Source organism: Lepidochelys kempii, chromosome 9, assembly GCF_965140265.1.
Source record: "Lepidochelys kempii isolate rLepKem1 chromosome 9, rLepKem1.hap2, whole genome shotgun sequence".
Taxonomy (NCBI): domain Eukaryota; kingdom Metazoa; phylum Chordata; order Testudines; family Cheloniidae; genus Lepidochelys; species Lepidochelys kempii.
The window spans coordinates 9,128,595-9,145,390 of NC_133264.1; the positions used below are offsets into that span (position 1 = coordinate 9,128,595).

Below are 16,796 nucleotides of genomic sequence, written 5' to 3' on the forward strand. Positions count from 1 at the left end.
TCTATGTGTTTTGTAACAAGACATGTAACCGCATGACCTTATTTGGGTAACCTTTGTCCACCCATCTTCCTATCTTCTCCCACCTATGGTAGTAGCTCTCATTGTGCGTCATGTCTACCACTAGTATTTCAGTTTGTTGGGGCAGGGACTGTGTCCGTCTATATGTTTGGGAAGCACTTGGCACTTCAGGCTCACCGCAATGAATTATCATCATAACTCCCCACTGAAGTCAGTGGAGAGTTCTGCTTAAAAACAAGCAACATGGTATGGCCCATAGGTCTTTTTAGGCCAGTGGCTCTCAAACATTTTTACTGGTGACCCCTTTCACATAGCAAACCTCTGAGTGCGACCCTCCTTATAAATTAAAAACACTTTTTTATATATTTAACACCATTATAAATGCTGAAGGCAAAGCGGGATTTGGGCTGGAGATTGACAGCTCGTGAACCCCCATGTAATAACCTCGTGACCCCCTGAGGAGTCCCGACCCACAGTTTGAGAACCCCTGTTTTAGGCCATATCCCTATTATTATATTAACTCTTACTGTGAGGCAGGTCTGCATTCTCCATTGCAAACACACATGGCTCTGTACGTTTTATGAAGGCTTGTTATTTTATTTTTTCTATATATATTTAATTTATAAAATAAAAAGTGTAAATTCAGTTACCCAAACTTTGGTCCTGATCCTGATTCTGTTAAAGTCAACTGGAGTTTGGTCCTTCGTTTTATAACAGATCTTGCTCTCAGAGTACAGCATACAGACCGATTTTAATCAGCGAGGTTAAATGTGTGTGGACTGCCCAGTGAAATCCACCTTGGACATGTGAAACCAAGAGCAAAATTTGGCCTTGGTCTATAAGCAGCTGCACTGAATGTACAACCTTCTAATCATTTACTTGGTGTTTGCAATTGCCATGTATGCAGGTTTAAAGGTGATGGTCAGTGTGTTGTTTGAGGAGACAACAAAGTATATAAAGAGTCCTGATTCCACTTCAAAAGTTTATTCTTGCAGGCTGGCCCTGGCCTCTCTCTTGTGGCTTCCCAGAGGTTATAGCATTTCCAATCTGCCTAACTGGTTTACTGAGCAGAATGACCCTGCTCGTTTTGCTTCTCTTTGGCATTCAGTTGCTATGCTCCTGGGCTGTCTCTCCTCCAGGCACGGAACCACCATCTCTGTTACGTTCCCCTGCGTGTAATGACTCTGCAATAGAGGAAGCTGCAGATCTGGCTCTGCGCCAGATCAATGCCAACCAAAGAGAAGGCTACGTGCTTGGTCTCTATCGAATTTTCAGCATCCAAGAACATCCCCAGGTAACGAACCCTCTCATTCTGGTAGCGTTTGTCCTGGGGAGGGGGGTGTACTTTGTACATACTGTCCAGTTGCCCTAGCAATGGGGGTTTGAACCAAGGAATGCTCAGAAAGACATTTCAGAAAGGCTGGGAATTCATTCTGATGTGTAGAAAACGTGAAAAGCTAAATTTTCCTAGGACTCTCAGGGCAGTGGCAACTTCACCCACAAATGAATGGAAATAATTTCACAATAGCAATTTAAAGCAAGTAGGACAATTGGAAGCAGGAGGATCTGATTCTCTCTGGCCATGCACCTGGTACCATCATTGGCATCTGTCCAGTGGGAGTGAAACACCATCATTGTCATTTAATAACATTGTGTACCCACTTGGTTCAGATATACTTGCTTATACAAGGTGCAAAGCAATAGCGTATTGGGCCCAGGGAATTTTTTCACATACAATTGGGCACCTCATTGAAGACTGACTTGCCAAGAGAGCTTTGAAACCAGGTCAGAGTTAAAAATAAATTTAGATCTAAGGGGAAAGTATATCTCTGTGTGTGACTATTTTATTTATTATTGTTTGAATTGCAATAACGTGAAGGAGGCACAGCCAGGATCAGTGTGCCAGGCCCCAATATGTAAGGCACTGTATAACCATGGGAGTAACACCCCCTTCCTCTACTGCACATTGATATAATCGTATCTGTGCACTCACTTGCATTGTTTAATGGCTATAGCGCTGTAACTGAACAGAAATTCCATTGCCAGATATTTAAAGATCTCCCACATCTACTAGGACTTGTCACTATTTCCTACCCACCAAGACTCCAGCAACTCACACAGGAAAATGCCATGGTTAAATTTATCTGCCAGAGATCAGGAATTGGGTCAATAAAGTTGTACACATGTTCCACTGCTCTTTGAGCCACGTTCTCTACCCTTTGCATTGCTCAGGTGGCTCAAAGTGACCAGAAAGCAACCAGATCAGGTCAGTTGAGAGTTTCCCACATGGAGTCAGTCTCAGCTGGCATAGAATCAGCACAGCTATTACCCTGAACTGACTCCATCACAATGGATATATCAGAGGTATGTTGTAGGTATGGCCAGAGCACAGTGTGCTCTGGCAATCCCCAGCTAGAGAATGGTCCACTGGGACCTACTGCCAGATGACATGAATGAGAGCAGCCCCTAGGCTACTCTATTTTATGATAGGGCTGCTGCAGATGTGCCATCAGGCACTTGCTCCCTGATGGGTCCATCCACCTCCTCCTGTGCAAGGCATGTCTCAGCACAGGGGAGAATCTGGGCCTCTTTTTTAATATTGGCTCTCATCACTTCCATTGCCTCTTCACTCTTTACCTTTAAGGAGTAGCTTGTGTCCTGGTTTGTTTAGTTATTTTTACTGATTATTACTCTTTTATTTCTAAAAAATGTGCAAAACCACAGCATATAACAGCAAATAGATCAACTAAACCCAGCAGCTGAGCCAAAAGCACAAACAGGACTAATGAGACTGTATCACATTTGTGCCTCTGTGAAAATGGAACATACAGAGTGCATTCAAATAGGTCATGTTATTCAAAAATGTTAATAGATCCCACTGACACCTTTGTTCCTCAGAAAGGGTTGAGAAACTTACTCTTTGCCTGTGATTTAAATCAGTGGAAAAGCCATACCCTCTCTTTCCCCCTCATGTTTGTGATCACCACCTGTGATGAAAACATTTTCACTTTGCCTTCAGATTCAAATCTGCCCCTACCTGATCTGTGGCTTGATCCTACTTTAAGACTTTTGCCATTGACTCAAATGGGAGTAGGACAGGGCCCTTCATTCCCAAGAAATGATGATCAATGTACTTCAGTAACAGGTTTTTAACTAGATCTTAAGTAATCATTAGATACTGGAACATATTTACCTTCTTCTTTTACTGTTTTTAACAGGTCCCCCACCCCCGCAAAGAGTTGCTGACCTGTGGTTGCCAACTCCCTTCTGGCTCCAAGACTTGCCAGCATGCATGGGACTGGTCATGTTAGTGTCAGCAGAATCAAAGCAAGGGATATGCCTGTGTAGAAAACAGAAATCATGCTTTATCCAATACTAAACAGATCTCAAAAGGTTCCCTCTTAATAACCTTATTTATGAGATAAAAAATAAGGGTAATGAAATGCTCTGTGATCTGCTCGCCACTGAATAAATCCTGAACTAGCCTTTCCCCACTGGAGGCTGATGCATCTGAAAGTCAGTACATAAAACTGACATGGACTGTACAGTATACTCATAGCCCTTCTGCCTGCTAGAACTGGCCCAGGCGGGTAAAACAAGGATTTTGGTTCAGTTTGATTGTATTTAAGCACTTAAATATTCTTGAATTCACCCAACCTTCAAAACCAGTCTGTGTGATTCAGCAGAATAGACATATCTGACATCGAACATGTGTTTGATCGCAAATACACCTGTTTGATGCAGAATGTGTGTGCTCCAAATACTTGGGTGACTAATTTGGAAGCTCAGATACCAACTTCAGATTCTCTGTACATCCCTCCATTCCTACCTGCTCACCTGTGATATTCAGAAGAATGTTTTTCTAAGACAAGATATATTCAAAAATAATGAGTCTGGCTCCCAAGTGTGGCACGCAGAGACAAAAAACACTGAAATTTTCAGAACTTGACAAATACTCTTTGACTGGTTCTACTGTTTGTCTAATCCAGTGGTTCTCAACCTGCAGCCCAAACAGCACACAGCTGCGGCCCATGTGACATTCTCAGGGCCATACAGGTAATATATATATTCAGTGGATGCGGCCCACATAACACATAGAGAGCTGGATATGTGGCCCACAATGGTAAATAGGTTGAGAACCACTGATCTAATCTGTAATCTAAATTAGCCACTAGCCATTACATTTTAAAGACATGTGTCACTGCAGTACTTCGGTGCCTTGCACATTAGTAAAAGTCACATCTGATTTCATCTGCAGAAGGACCAGCATTCTCTAACCCACTTGCACTACATCTATTGTCCTGAGGTGGACCATTGAGATGGTTTTCTTCCAGTGGAACATTTCTAGCAGCAAATAAACATGATATTGTATCTGTACAGTGATGGCAAAGCATGGGAGATGCCTGCGATGCCTCTTTCCATAATAATACCTCGCTCTCATACAGCACTTTCCTTCAATAGATCTCAAAAGCACTTTACCAGGGAAGATCAGTATCAATATCACATTTTACAGATGGGGAAACTTGGGCACAGAGGAGGGAAATGACTTGTCCAAGGTCACCCAGCAGGCCAATGGCCAAGCGAGAAATAGAACCTAGGTCTCCTGAGTCCCAGTCCAGTGCTCTATCCCATAGAATGCTTCTGAGTCATATGCCACATGCATGCTCGGAAACTTCAGCAATATACGTTCTTTATTTACTGACACAACATACCCATAGATAATTCTTTTGTTTTCACTAAAATTAGAACAGACCTAAATTTCAACCAAACCATAAAGTTCTGTTAACTATTTTTAAAACAATTTCCCATTACCATGGTTCATCCTCATTCTTGGGTTCTGGCTGGCACCATAACAGGAAGGGGGAAAATAACTCAAAGAAAGGCTGTTCTTGCAATAATTCTGACCTCACTGAGGGCTGGAAGCGTTAGAAATATTTCAAGACAGCATGTTCTTACAGGCCAGATCCTCAGCTGGCATATGCTGATTTACACTAGCTGAAGATTTGGCCCACAACATTTCCAGCTTTTTTGCAGGTGCTTGTATGAACTTTATGACATTTGTCCATCACTCATTGTTATTCCCTTTTCTTTGTGATGGGTGAAATTGTGACATAACCCCTTTTACGTTGTGTTTAGAAAATCACTGATTCTGTCTTCTATCTCACCTTGGATGTGGTAGAAACCGAATGCCACGTACTCAGCAGAAGGTTGTGGAAGGATTGTAAGAACAGAGCTATACATGAAACGGTAAGGATTTATTTTATTTATTTTTAGATTTAAGTGTACATGGGAGTGTATGGCTCAGCTATTACTGAACGAAGCAAAGATCCTTGCACAGATGGTTCTTACAAGCAGTTGGCTGGTTAAAAATTTGAAACTTGTTAATAAAAAATATTTTTAAAACATTTCCATGAAAATATTTCACTGTTTTCCAACCAGTTTATAAGAGTTCTCAAATTCAAAATGTCAACATTTTTTTCCCAACCAGATCTAATAAGCAGCTCCTGGTAAATATGCAAGTTAAGCAGTGTTTAGAATCCCTGTACGGGTTTCTCTGAAAATAGCCTGACAAAGGAAGAATGAAAGAGACTCACTTTATTCATCTTAATGCTTATTCTTTGTTCTGACAATCTAACGAACTAGAGGCCTGAAAAAGTAAAGAGAAAGAACAAACAACAAGCTAAGCCTCACGGATGCAGCAAGCAACCTGGGCTCACTGCTAGAGCCAGTCAATACTTTCTTGACAAAATATTTTCATGGGAAAGGAATTTTGCATGAAAGACTGTTTTAGCATCTGATGAAAATATTCAGGTTTTGGTTAAAAACAAACAAACAAAATGTTTGGCTTTTGTCAAGCAATTTTTATTTTTTTTAAACAAAAGCCTGAAATTCAAAAATAAAAATTTCCTGACCATCACAGCAGCTCCTTTGGCGGTTAGAAGGAACTGATGGGCGGTTGGATTCCACATCTTTTATACCTCTGGAGCCCTCCACAAAGCAAGAAACAGTGAAGGTTGAGTGGCCCCAATGGACACTGTCCATCAGAAGATTTCTGAAGCTCCCAGCACAGGTGCCTTGATCCCACAAGGGGAAATACTAAAGAGGCCGCCTGAGCATTAACATTTAAAGTCACTCATGCTAAGCCAGCATAATCAACCCAGGCTCACTGTAGTATGAGGATGATCCTCCAGAGCCATACAGCTGATGTACGGACTTTTATGCCATTCTCCCTCCTTGCTGCCAACATAGCATGGAAAAGGGTCAGACTCATGGCTGGAAGATAGCGGGAGTGGGTAGGACATTTCCACTGGGCTGCGCTCCAGCTGTTTTCAGATGGTTGGGCTCTGTGTATACATCCCTCAAGGTCCCCAATAGAGGGGGCAAAGCCAGGAAAAAGGAAACGTGCCAGTGCACCCCAGCAATCCCCAGTTGCCAGAAGAACTGCGGGGGAGGCTGGGCAGCTAACTGGCAATGCGCAAATGTAGCACCAGCCCTATGATCAGGGAGCCAAAACCATCTCCTTTGTGCTCCCCCTTCTCAGCCGTACTTAGTGGCCAACTGAGAATCTGAACCTACTAGTCAGATTCTAAACTGGCATAAATGGGCATAGCTCCACGGAAGTCAACAGAATGAAGTTGATTTATACCACCTGAGGATCTGGCTTTTTATTTCTGAAAGGTCTTTTCAGGAGATAAACTTGCTTAATTCTCAGCTGAACACTAATTCAGAATCTTTCTTTGTAAAGAATGATATAAATGTATGAAGAAGAATGCACTGTTTAGAGGCTCTATGGCTACTGACAGGTTCCAAAACTAAATTCCGCCTACATTCACAGCACATATTTATATTCCTTTAGAGTTTTGGGCAGTGCAAAGCAATCCTCTACATTTACAAGCCAAGGAGAATTGTTCACCTGCATAGCTATGAGTGCACTTTACAGCCAGGTATGTTATTCTTAATATGTTTCTTACAATAAAAGATTGGGGGAGCATGGAAGGATTGCATGGAAACTTTTTAAAGACACCATAATAGAGACTCAACTTAAATGTACACCCCAAATTAAAAAACATAGTAAGAGAAAGAGCCATCGTGGCTAAACAACAAATTAAGAGAAGCAGTGAGAGGCAAAAAGGCATTCTTTAAAAAGTGGAAGTTAAATCCTAGTGAGGAAAATAGAAAGGAGCATAAACTCTGGCAAATGAAGTGTAAAAATACAATTAGGAAGGCCAAAAAAGAATTTGAAGTACAGCTAGCCAAAGACTCAAAAAGTAATACCAATTTTTTTTTAAAAGTACATCAGAAGCAGGAAGCCTGCTTAACAATCAGTGAGGCCACTGGACGATTGAGATGCTAAAGGAACACTCAAGGACAATAAGGCCATTGCGGAGAAACTAAATGAATTCATCGGTCTTCACGGTAGAGGATGTGAGGGAGATTCCCAAACCTGAGCCATTTTTTTAGGTGACAAATCTGAGGAACTGTCCCAGACTGAGATGACATTAGAGGAGGTTTTGGAACAAATTGATAAACTAAACAATAATAAGTCACCAGGACCAGATGGTATTCACCCAAGAGTTCTGAAGGAACTCAAATGTGAAATTGCAGGACTACTAACTGTAGCCTGTAACCTATCTTTTAAATCAGTTTCTGTACCAAATGACTGGAGGATAGCTAATGTGATGCCAATTTTTAAAAAGGGTTCCAGAGGTGACCCCGGCTATTACAGGCCGGTGAACTTGACTTCAGTACCGGGCAAACTGGTTGAAACTATAGTAAAGAACAAAATTGCCAGACACATGGATAAACATAATTTGTTGGGGAAGAGTCAACATGTTTTTGGTAGCGGGAAATCATGCCTCACCAATCTATTAGAATTCTTTGAGGGGGTCAACAAGCATGTGGACAAGGGGGATGCAGTGGGTATAGTCTATTTAGATTTTCAGAAAGCCTTTGACAAGGTCCCTCACCAAAGGCTCTTAAGCAAAGTAAGCAGTCATGGGATAAGAGAACGTTCTTTCATGGATTGGTGATTGGTTAAAAGATAGGAAACAAAGGATAGGAATAAATGGTCAGTTTTCAGAAAGGAGAGCGGTAAATAGTGGTGTCCCCAAGGGGTCTGTGCTGGGATGAATCCTATTTAACATATTCATAAATGATCCGGAAAAACGCATAAACAGTAAGGTGACAAAATTCACAGATGATACAAACTACTCAAGATATTTAAGTCCCATGCAGACTGTGAAGAGTTACAAAGGGATCTCTCAAAACTGGGTGACTGGGCAACAAAATGGCAGATGAAATTCAATGTTGATAAATGCAAAGTAATGCACATTGGAAAACATAATCCCAACTATACATATAAAATGATGGGGTCTAAATTAGCTGTTACCACTCAAGAAAGAGATATTGGAATCATTGTGGATAGTTCTCTAAAACATCCCCTCAGTGTGCAGCGGCAGTCAAAAAAGCGAACAGAATGTTGGGAATCATTAAGAAAGGGATAGATAATAAAACAGAAAATATCATATTGCCTCTATATAAATCCATGGTATGCCCACATCTTGAATACTGCATGCAGATGTGGTCGCCCCATCTCAAAAAAGATATATTGGAATTGGAAAAGGTTCAGAAAAGGGCAACAAAAATTATTAGGGGTATGGAACGGCTGCCGTATGAGGAGAGATTAATAAAACTGGGATTTTTCATCTTGGAAAAGAGATGACTAAGGGGAGATATGATAGAGGTCTATAAAATTATGACTGGTGTGGAGAAAGTAAACAAGGAAGTGTTATTTACTCCTTCTCATAACACAAGAACTAGGGGCCACCAAATGAAATTAATAGGCAGTTCTTATGTTCTTAATGCTTAAAGATAGAGCCCAGCAAATCCACGGATATCCAGGGACCATTCTTGTGGATCATGGATCAGATGCAGATACAAATTTTGTATCTGTGCAGGGCTCTACTTAAAGTGTGGCTCTACTCTGAGAAGTGACTGTAAAAATGGCATCATGGTGTTTCATATTATTTTTCTCTCAATGGCATCTGCCCTACCTCACTTTCTCAGGGCAGAAGGATACAAGCTGTTGATCTTGAGGACTTTTAGGACCAATATGGGTACACATCATAACTAGAAAGGTCCTGACTTTGAACTGAAAAGAGGATGAAAGACTTTTTACATGTGTGTTTGGCATGGCACTTTGAATATAATGCAATTCATTTGCATCTACACAGCTCCTTTCATCCAAGGACCTCCAAATGCTTTACGAAAGCAGCTAAATATCATAATCCCAATTTTACCATTAGGGAAAGAGACTAAACAGAGAGACAAAGCAATTTATATAAGATCCTATGGTGACAGAGTTGGGAGTAGAACCCTTTTCTCCTCACTCTCAGTTTCCTGCTTTAACCACTAGATGCGTTGCTGCTCATATTTCAATATGAGATTATTGAATATTTCTGCAAAGCACCTAGCGTGCTGCAAAAATATGAAATGCATTATTATTATTTCCAGCATGTATCCTCTGGTAATCAATATGGCCTGGGACAGCAATGGACATGGGATAGCAAACCCTCCCAAAATTATTAATGTTATTTCTCTTCATTCCTTTTGGAGCATCTGCCCTAATAGACTTTTCACACTAGAGATGAGTCCAAACCAAACCACAGATATAAACACTCCTGATCTTTGCCAGTGTCTGTATCTAGATCTGACCTTCACGGCTGACTCCTAGGTCTATAATGGGCTGAACCAAACACCCAGATTGGAACATTATGGTTTGGGCTCATCTATTGACACCTCTCAATAAGTTCCAAAATCTGGGTTTGATTTTCCCCCATTGATGCAGGGGGTGCAAACTGCCAGCAGGGATAGGGTGACCAGATATTCCGATTTTATAGCGACAGTCCCGATATTTGGGGCTTTTTCTTATATAGGCTCCTATTACCCCCCACCCGCATCCCGATTTTTCACACTTGCTGTCTGGTCACCCTAAGCAGGGACCACAGCCCTCTGTGAGGAGGGGATGGTGTGTACATGTGGGGCGCATGGGAGGCATCCCCGAGGGAAATGCAAGGGCTGTTGCACCACTATCTTCTCTGCGGTTTCCAAGAGGAGAAATAAACTTTAAAGTGCATCTGGTGCTCTAAGGGACCCTTGCTGATGGACACTTCCCACTAGATCCATGATCCACCCCCACAAATAGTGGTTCTCAACCCACTGGCTGCTTGCGGCCTAATCAGCACAGAGCTGCAGACCATGTGACATCCTCAGGCCCATACTGGCAGTATATATATTGTGTGGATGCAGCCCACATAACACATAGAGAGCTGCAAATGTGACCCACGATGGTAAATAGGTTGAGAATTGCTGCTCCACAGTGAGCCAAGCCCTCTATTGTTTATTTGGTAGTGTTTGGGGAGGGGGCGAGCTGATGAGGTGGATTTGTGGGGGTGGATTAGTGGGCGGGGGGGGGGGTCCCATGACAGTTCAATTGCTACATCAATGGCGATAACCTTTGTATCAAATATTGTTGTTTGAAGTTGTGTGAAATGCCAAGGGCATGTGTGGGGCTGGGGCTTGAAACCCTAAAGAAATAAATAAGAATGAAATATGCACACCAACCTACTTACCTACCTATATCTGTCAATGGGACTGTAGTGTTTTGACACCTGTCTTATCAGCGTGTATTTGTTATTTTCTACAAAGTTCCATCAAGCTCATTTTTACGGATTTGCCCTGACTGTCCAGTCCCTGACTGTCCAACGGAGCCCAAGTACCTGGAAACTGCTGCTGTGAGCCTGGCCAAATTCAACAAGGAAAGTGAGCAAGCTCATCATTTCTCTGTCCTTAACGTTACCAAAGCTTCAATGCAGGTAAGGCTGCGATTCACACAGGCCGCTTTGGGCCCTGGAAAGCATTGATACAACTGCTGCACTTTTTACAAATTACTCTATAAGGTGCAAAGATGGGCTTGGGCATCAACAGTTGGTTCAGGATAGGATTCTGAACCCTTCAAAGTTTGAGGCTGTGTAGATCTGTGGCTTTGATTCATCTTATTATAGAGATAAGAGACAGCTGCAAAATTCAGATCTAGATTTGAGCTCCATAGTTCATTGTCCCTGCTGGCAATTTGCACCCCCTGGGCTTTTGATTCAGGCCTACCTCTAACAAAAGGCACAGATGATAAAGTATTTAGTGTAGCATAGAGGTCCGTTTCTGTGCACACCTGCAACTCACCAAATTAGCTTAAACATATCATTGCACAGTAAGGAGGTGCTAATTATCAGTGTCCTGGATAATTCCATGTGTTCCTCACAATTATATCTTGACTCCCTAAAATTCGTTTCAAATGGATAGTCTTCACTCTCTGTCTATAACAGTTGTGTAGTGTTACTCATAGACTTTAAGGTCAGAAGGGACCATCATGATCATCTTAGTCTGACCTTGTGCATATTGCAGGACACACTGTGTGCTGTTTACATTTTTTCATTTTCCAACCCAGAAGTGGCTGCATTTCAGGACAGAGTCAAGTGATACCTATAGATAGAAAAAAGAAAAGGAGGACTTGTGGCACCTTAGAGACTAACCAATTTATTTGAGCATAAGCTTTCGTGAGCTGTAGCTTTAGCTGTAGCTTTCATGAGCTTTTGTGAGTTCTAAGGTGCCACAAGTACTCCTTTTCTTTTTGCGAATACAGACTAACACGGCTGTTACTCTGAAACCTACAGATAGAAAGTTGGTTGAGCCACAATGAGGATCTTTGGATGAAAGTCTCTGTGTAAATATCAATTATTAATAGTATTTAAAAGAAAAAAGCATTTTAATCTAGTTCCATCTTTGACTGATGCATGAGCTAGAGTGATACTTCACGGGGAATTCTGTATAAAAGGTAAGGATCAGGCTATCGGGCAGCATTCGGAGAATATGGAAAATATATTCTCCTGCAATACAGCTAACAAACTCAGAAGTCTAACCCTACTCCCTCTGTTGTTCATGGGAGTTTCGCATTCAATGCAAAAGGTGCAGGATTGGGATTATGAATTTCTTTTCCTCTTCCTGGCAAATTTGCAAATGCTAAAAATAACGGTCAATGCTCTCTCTCTCTCTTTTCATACAAAACTTTGACAGTGGGTCGTTGGTCCTTCACACTTTGTAGAGTTTACAATCCAGGAGACATCCTGCTCCAAAAATGAATCCATTGCTGATGTCTCCAAGTGCAAGCCCCTACCATCTGAACTGGCTGTAAGTAATTCTGCTTGCAAAAATACGTAACTTTGTGGATATTATAATTTTTGCATTAAGCATTTTGCCTATCTTTTTCTGTTTTTCTTCTTTATGAACATGATCCAAAGCCCACTGAAGTCAATGGGAGTCTTTTCATTGACTTCACTGGACTTTGGATCAAGCCCTATATATGATTATTATTTATTATTTATACTAATGTAGTACCTCAGAGCTCCAGTCATGGATTAGGATCCCATTGTGCCAGGGGCTTGACAAACACAGAACTGAAAACAGTTTCTGCCTCAAATTGTTTACAATCTAAGACGAGTATCCCAGACAAAGTTCTGGATAACTGTTCAGAAGTGCATGAACGTAAATGGCACAGACAAATACAGTACAGAATGAGCAGAGGAGCTAGTGTTACCTGAAATTGGGCCAGCTGGTAAGCTTAGGGAGGACTAATGACCCACCAGAGTCTGGCAGAAAGCAGCACATTTATTATACTGATAGCTAAGCTCAAAAGAAGAGGGGTGGGGGGTCACACTCACACTCGCATACTTATGCTCCCAGGACAGGCACAGCACTGGAGATGTCAGGATTCTTCAAGGTAAGTGTCCTACAGCGCCGTGATGAACGGTGTGATGAAGGTAAGTCTTTCTGAGGCAATGGGGTGAAAAACCACTGGCCAGGCGGTCTAGGTGAAGGGCCTTCACGGGAGGTACAAGCTTGTGAGTGCACTCCTGAGCACGTGGCCCCTTCCCCTTTTCAGGACCTGTTCCTCATGGCCTGTGTCTCGAGATGACTTGGCCACGTCTGGTTGGTCACACTCCACCTCAGACAATGTCCATGCATTGGGTGTGTAATCGCTGCCTAATTAGAGTTCCAGACACCTTGTCTACCTGGGAGCTCTTCTGATCTTCTGGCTGTTCAACCACCCCATTCATCCCACAAGCATTCCAGGAGGGAGGGGGAGGGGGAAAGCCACTTCACAGGTATTCAAAGAGGGAGAGAAGACAAAAGGGGAGTGGGGGAAAAGTGTAACAGACCTTTTGAGCAGACAGGTTATACATAGCATAGTCATACAGACCATACAGATCACTGCTGCTCCTACAACAGCTAGTACTTTGCAAAAGTTATTAGTTCTCAAGGGCTTCTTCTGTACAAGCAGCCACAAATAATGAATTTTTAAGAATACACACACAATATATGTACATTGTGCTCAAGAAGTCAAATATAGAAAACCTTCAGAAATTAGAGGAAGGAACCTGAAGACATCTGAAAGGTTAAATTAGCACATTAGCCAGTCGATTCTGTTCTCTTAACCTCAGCCTGCACTGAGATTAGAACTGTGCTACCTACCAGCATGTATAAATCTACGGCTTATCTACATGATACTGGAATTCAAACTACAGGGGATGTGCATTGTAGAGAGCTCTAATGCGTTGCAATCTCATTGCCCCATGTAGACCCTGCTGGCGTGAACTAAAAGGCAGCTAGTTTGCACTGATGTAGTCCCACACCAAACAGGACTACATTCTCACACACTAGGTACCTTTTAGTTCACACCCAGCGGCGTTCACGTGAGGAAGTTAGAGAACAGCACGTTAGAACTCTCTACAGTTCAGACCCCTGTAGTCGGGACTGTGGCACCATGTAGACGCGCCCCACTGTTGTTACTATCAGTATTCTACCAAGGTTTCCTTGATCAGTGTGAAGAGAGATTTTTTTCTCTGAGAACCGTAATCTAATACTCTTTTATAGGCCTGGCCGCTAATGGCATTTTCTGAAAATGTCCCCTATCACCAAAGCAGTTCCACACTGGTAATAACAACAGAGTTAGTGTAGATGGTGCACAGGCAGCTCCAGCATTTTTACCATCATGTCCTCTAATCCTTCTCAGAGATTAAAAAATTCATCTGGGAAATCTGTCCTCCTAGGTAACTTTGCCAGCACAAAAACCAAAAGTTTGCACTAGCTATACATCTATGCAAATGTATTTATGGAGCTAAATTTGTTTGGACTTTCATAATAAGACTGGGACTTTTCAGCTTGAAAAAAAGATGGCTCAGGGGAGATATGATTGAGGTCTATAAAATCATGACTGGTGTAGAGAAAGTGTAGATAAGGAAGCGTTGTTTACTTCTTCTCAAACACAAGAACTAGGGGTCACCAAATGAAATTAATAGGCAGCAGGTTTAAAACAAACAAAAGGAAGTATTTCTTCACACAACACACAGTCAACCTGTGGAACTCCTTGCCGAAGGATGTTGTAAAGGCCAAGACCATAACAGGGTTCAAAAGAGTACTAGATAAATTCATGGAGGATAGGTCCATCAATGGCTATTAGCCAGAATGGGCAGGAATGGTGTCCCTAGCCTCTGTCGGCCAGAAGCTGGAAATGAGCGACAGGGGATGGATCACTTGATGATTACCTGTTCTGTTCATTCCCTCTGGGGCACCTGGCACTGGCCACTGTCAGAAAGCAGAATACTGGGCTAGATGGACCTTTGGTCTGACCCAGTAGGGCCATTCTTATGTTTCTTATAATCTCCTATTTTACAATGTTAAAATCTAAATATTAGTGATACATTGTGGTTTGATGCTCACTTCTCCTAATTAGCCATTTCTTTTTCCAGCATACTGGTTTGTGCAAAGGCTCTGTAATAAACAGTCAAATTGATCATCATCAGTTTGTCAGCATATCCTGCGAAATCTACAATCCACAGGTATTTTTCCATCTAACTAAAAGTTTGCAAAAAGGTCCTTTATAAAATAAAATTGGAATGAATAAAGTGTGATCATTTTGTGTTAGGATTATTCACAAAGTAATGGACTGCATGCATAAGGGAAATGCATCAGCCAAATCAGAAAGAAACTTGTGATAAGAGGATCTTTGCCAGATGGTGAAAAAAGGCAATACAATACAATACAGGGTCCTGAGAAGGTTTATACAGTCCATGTGCCCATGACTTCACTGCGATTGTTATTTGAGCTAGCTAGATCAAAGTTAGCTCAGATATGTTTACCTGTGCTGCACTCACACTTCAGATTGCATGGTAGGCAGACCCATAGTCATTAAATCAAGCTGTATCCCAAACAATTTACAAGGCATTTGAAAATAATACAGTTACAGAACTAAAGCAACAATCATAATAATAACACAGGGAGAGTGAAATTAATAAATAGCTGAATTACCCCACTTCCAAGCAAGGGTAATCTCCCCCGGGTACTGCAGTTGCTTTGCTTGTCTACCATAGGAGTTTGCACCAGTGCATCTACATCAATGGCTGGCATTACTGCTGGAATTTGGACTGATCCTGAGTACAGACTAGGTCTGAGCCTTTCTTTATATCAGAGAAATGTTTTTAAGTAGCTTTAATATATGCATGTGTTTGCTGTTTGCCAATTTAGGCTCCTGCCCTTGGAGAACGGGAGCAGCACCCTGGCGGTAGATCTCAAAAACCTGATCAAGATGACGATGAAAGGCATGAACATCCTCACCACCGTGGAAGGAAGGAGAACCACCACCCCCACAAGCACCCCGACAACCATGAGCATAAGCAAGAGCCCAGACGTGAGCATCAGCATCCTTCCCCTTCTGAAGCCAGCCACTTCTCCCCACATCTGGAAAAAACAGTGGGTTGGGTTAAAGTTCTCCCTGCTAAAGAGGAGACTGTGTCTCTCCACACCTTACCAGAAAATCAGAGTGAACATATAGATGGAAAGCCTGTTCCCCCGGAGAAGGCAAAGCCAGTGCCAGCCCTTCCAGACACACATGGTGTCACTGATGTGACAGGCAGGTCAGAAGGAAAGCCAGGCTTGACCAAGCCTGCTACTGGCCCAGACATTCTCCCTTTCCCTGAACATCCTTTGCAATCAGATGCGTGCCCAGGAGAGCCCAAGTTTGTTAGTCCCATCATCCTCCCTTTGCTTCCCAGAAACCCCGTCAAAATAGAAGTTTCACCACGACAAACTGTGACTGAATAAAGTTCATGTTTCCCATTGGCATGTAAGAACTTTCAATTAATAAAATGTTCTTTATAGTTATGGTCTCTGGTGTTGTGTTGGCTTAAAGTGATCTTAGGGACTGGTTATGATAAGGAATTTTATTAGGCATTTTCCAGCAAGAGAATTTGGGGTCAAACTCTGGCTTTTCCCAACAGGGGAGAGCGTTAGTGAAGGGCAGCTGCAGAGCAGTGACCAAAGCATGGGAGCCTGAAGAAGGCAGAATGCTGGACAGACACAGTCCAAATGCCTCAGGGGAGAGCATACTAAGTAGCAACGTCTATTGCCACCTTGAAAAGGTGCAGGTTGAGGTCCCCTAACATCTGTTGAGGTCCCCTAACATCTGTTAGTGGATGCTAGCAGGAGTCCAAGTTGGACGGCACCCCTGGCTAGTCTCAACATTACTGCTCACAGACCTTTGAGAATGTGAAACCTGGGCATGCTAGCTATTCAGCATTCCAGAAGCACAAGTGGTAGAACACTGGCTGAGTATGGCAACAGTCTGTAAATAGGGAAGAAGATCCTGTTATCTGGTGCTAAAAACTAGG

At 42.3% G+C, this 16,796-nt stretch overlaps 1 protein-coding gene across 1 annotated transcript; it reads left to right on the forward strand.

The window, feature by feature from the left end:
- The first annotated feature begins 1,090 nt into the window (after positions 1-1,090).
- LOC140917123 (fetuin-B-like) lies at positions 1,091-16,230 on the forward strand. Its single transcript, XM_073359245.1, has 7 exons — positions 1,091-1,312; positions 5,155-5,265; positions 6,875-6,962; positions 10,726-10,892; positions 12,148-12,261; positions 14,880-14,969; positions 15,655-16,230. The coding sequence occupies exons 1-7, from the start codon at positions 1,091-1,093 to the stop codon at positions 16,228-16,230; spliced, it is 1,368 nt and encodes a 455-aa protein (XP_073215346.1).
- The last annotated feature ends 566 nt before the right edge of the window (positions 16,231-16,796 follow it).

Coding starts and splice junctions, on each gene's coding strand:
- LOC140917123 (XM_073359245.1), top strand. CDS start 1,091: ATGACCCTGCTCGTTTTGCTTCTCTTTGGCATTCAGTTGCTATGCTCC. Junction 5,266..6,874: donor ACAGAGCTATACATGAAACG/GTAAGGATTTAT, acceptor ATATTCCTTTAG/AGTTTTGGGCAGTGCAAAGC. Junction 10,893..12,147: donor TTACCAAAGCTTCAATGCAG/GTAAGGCTGCGA, acceptor AAACTTTGACAG/TGGGTCGTTGGTCCTTCACA.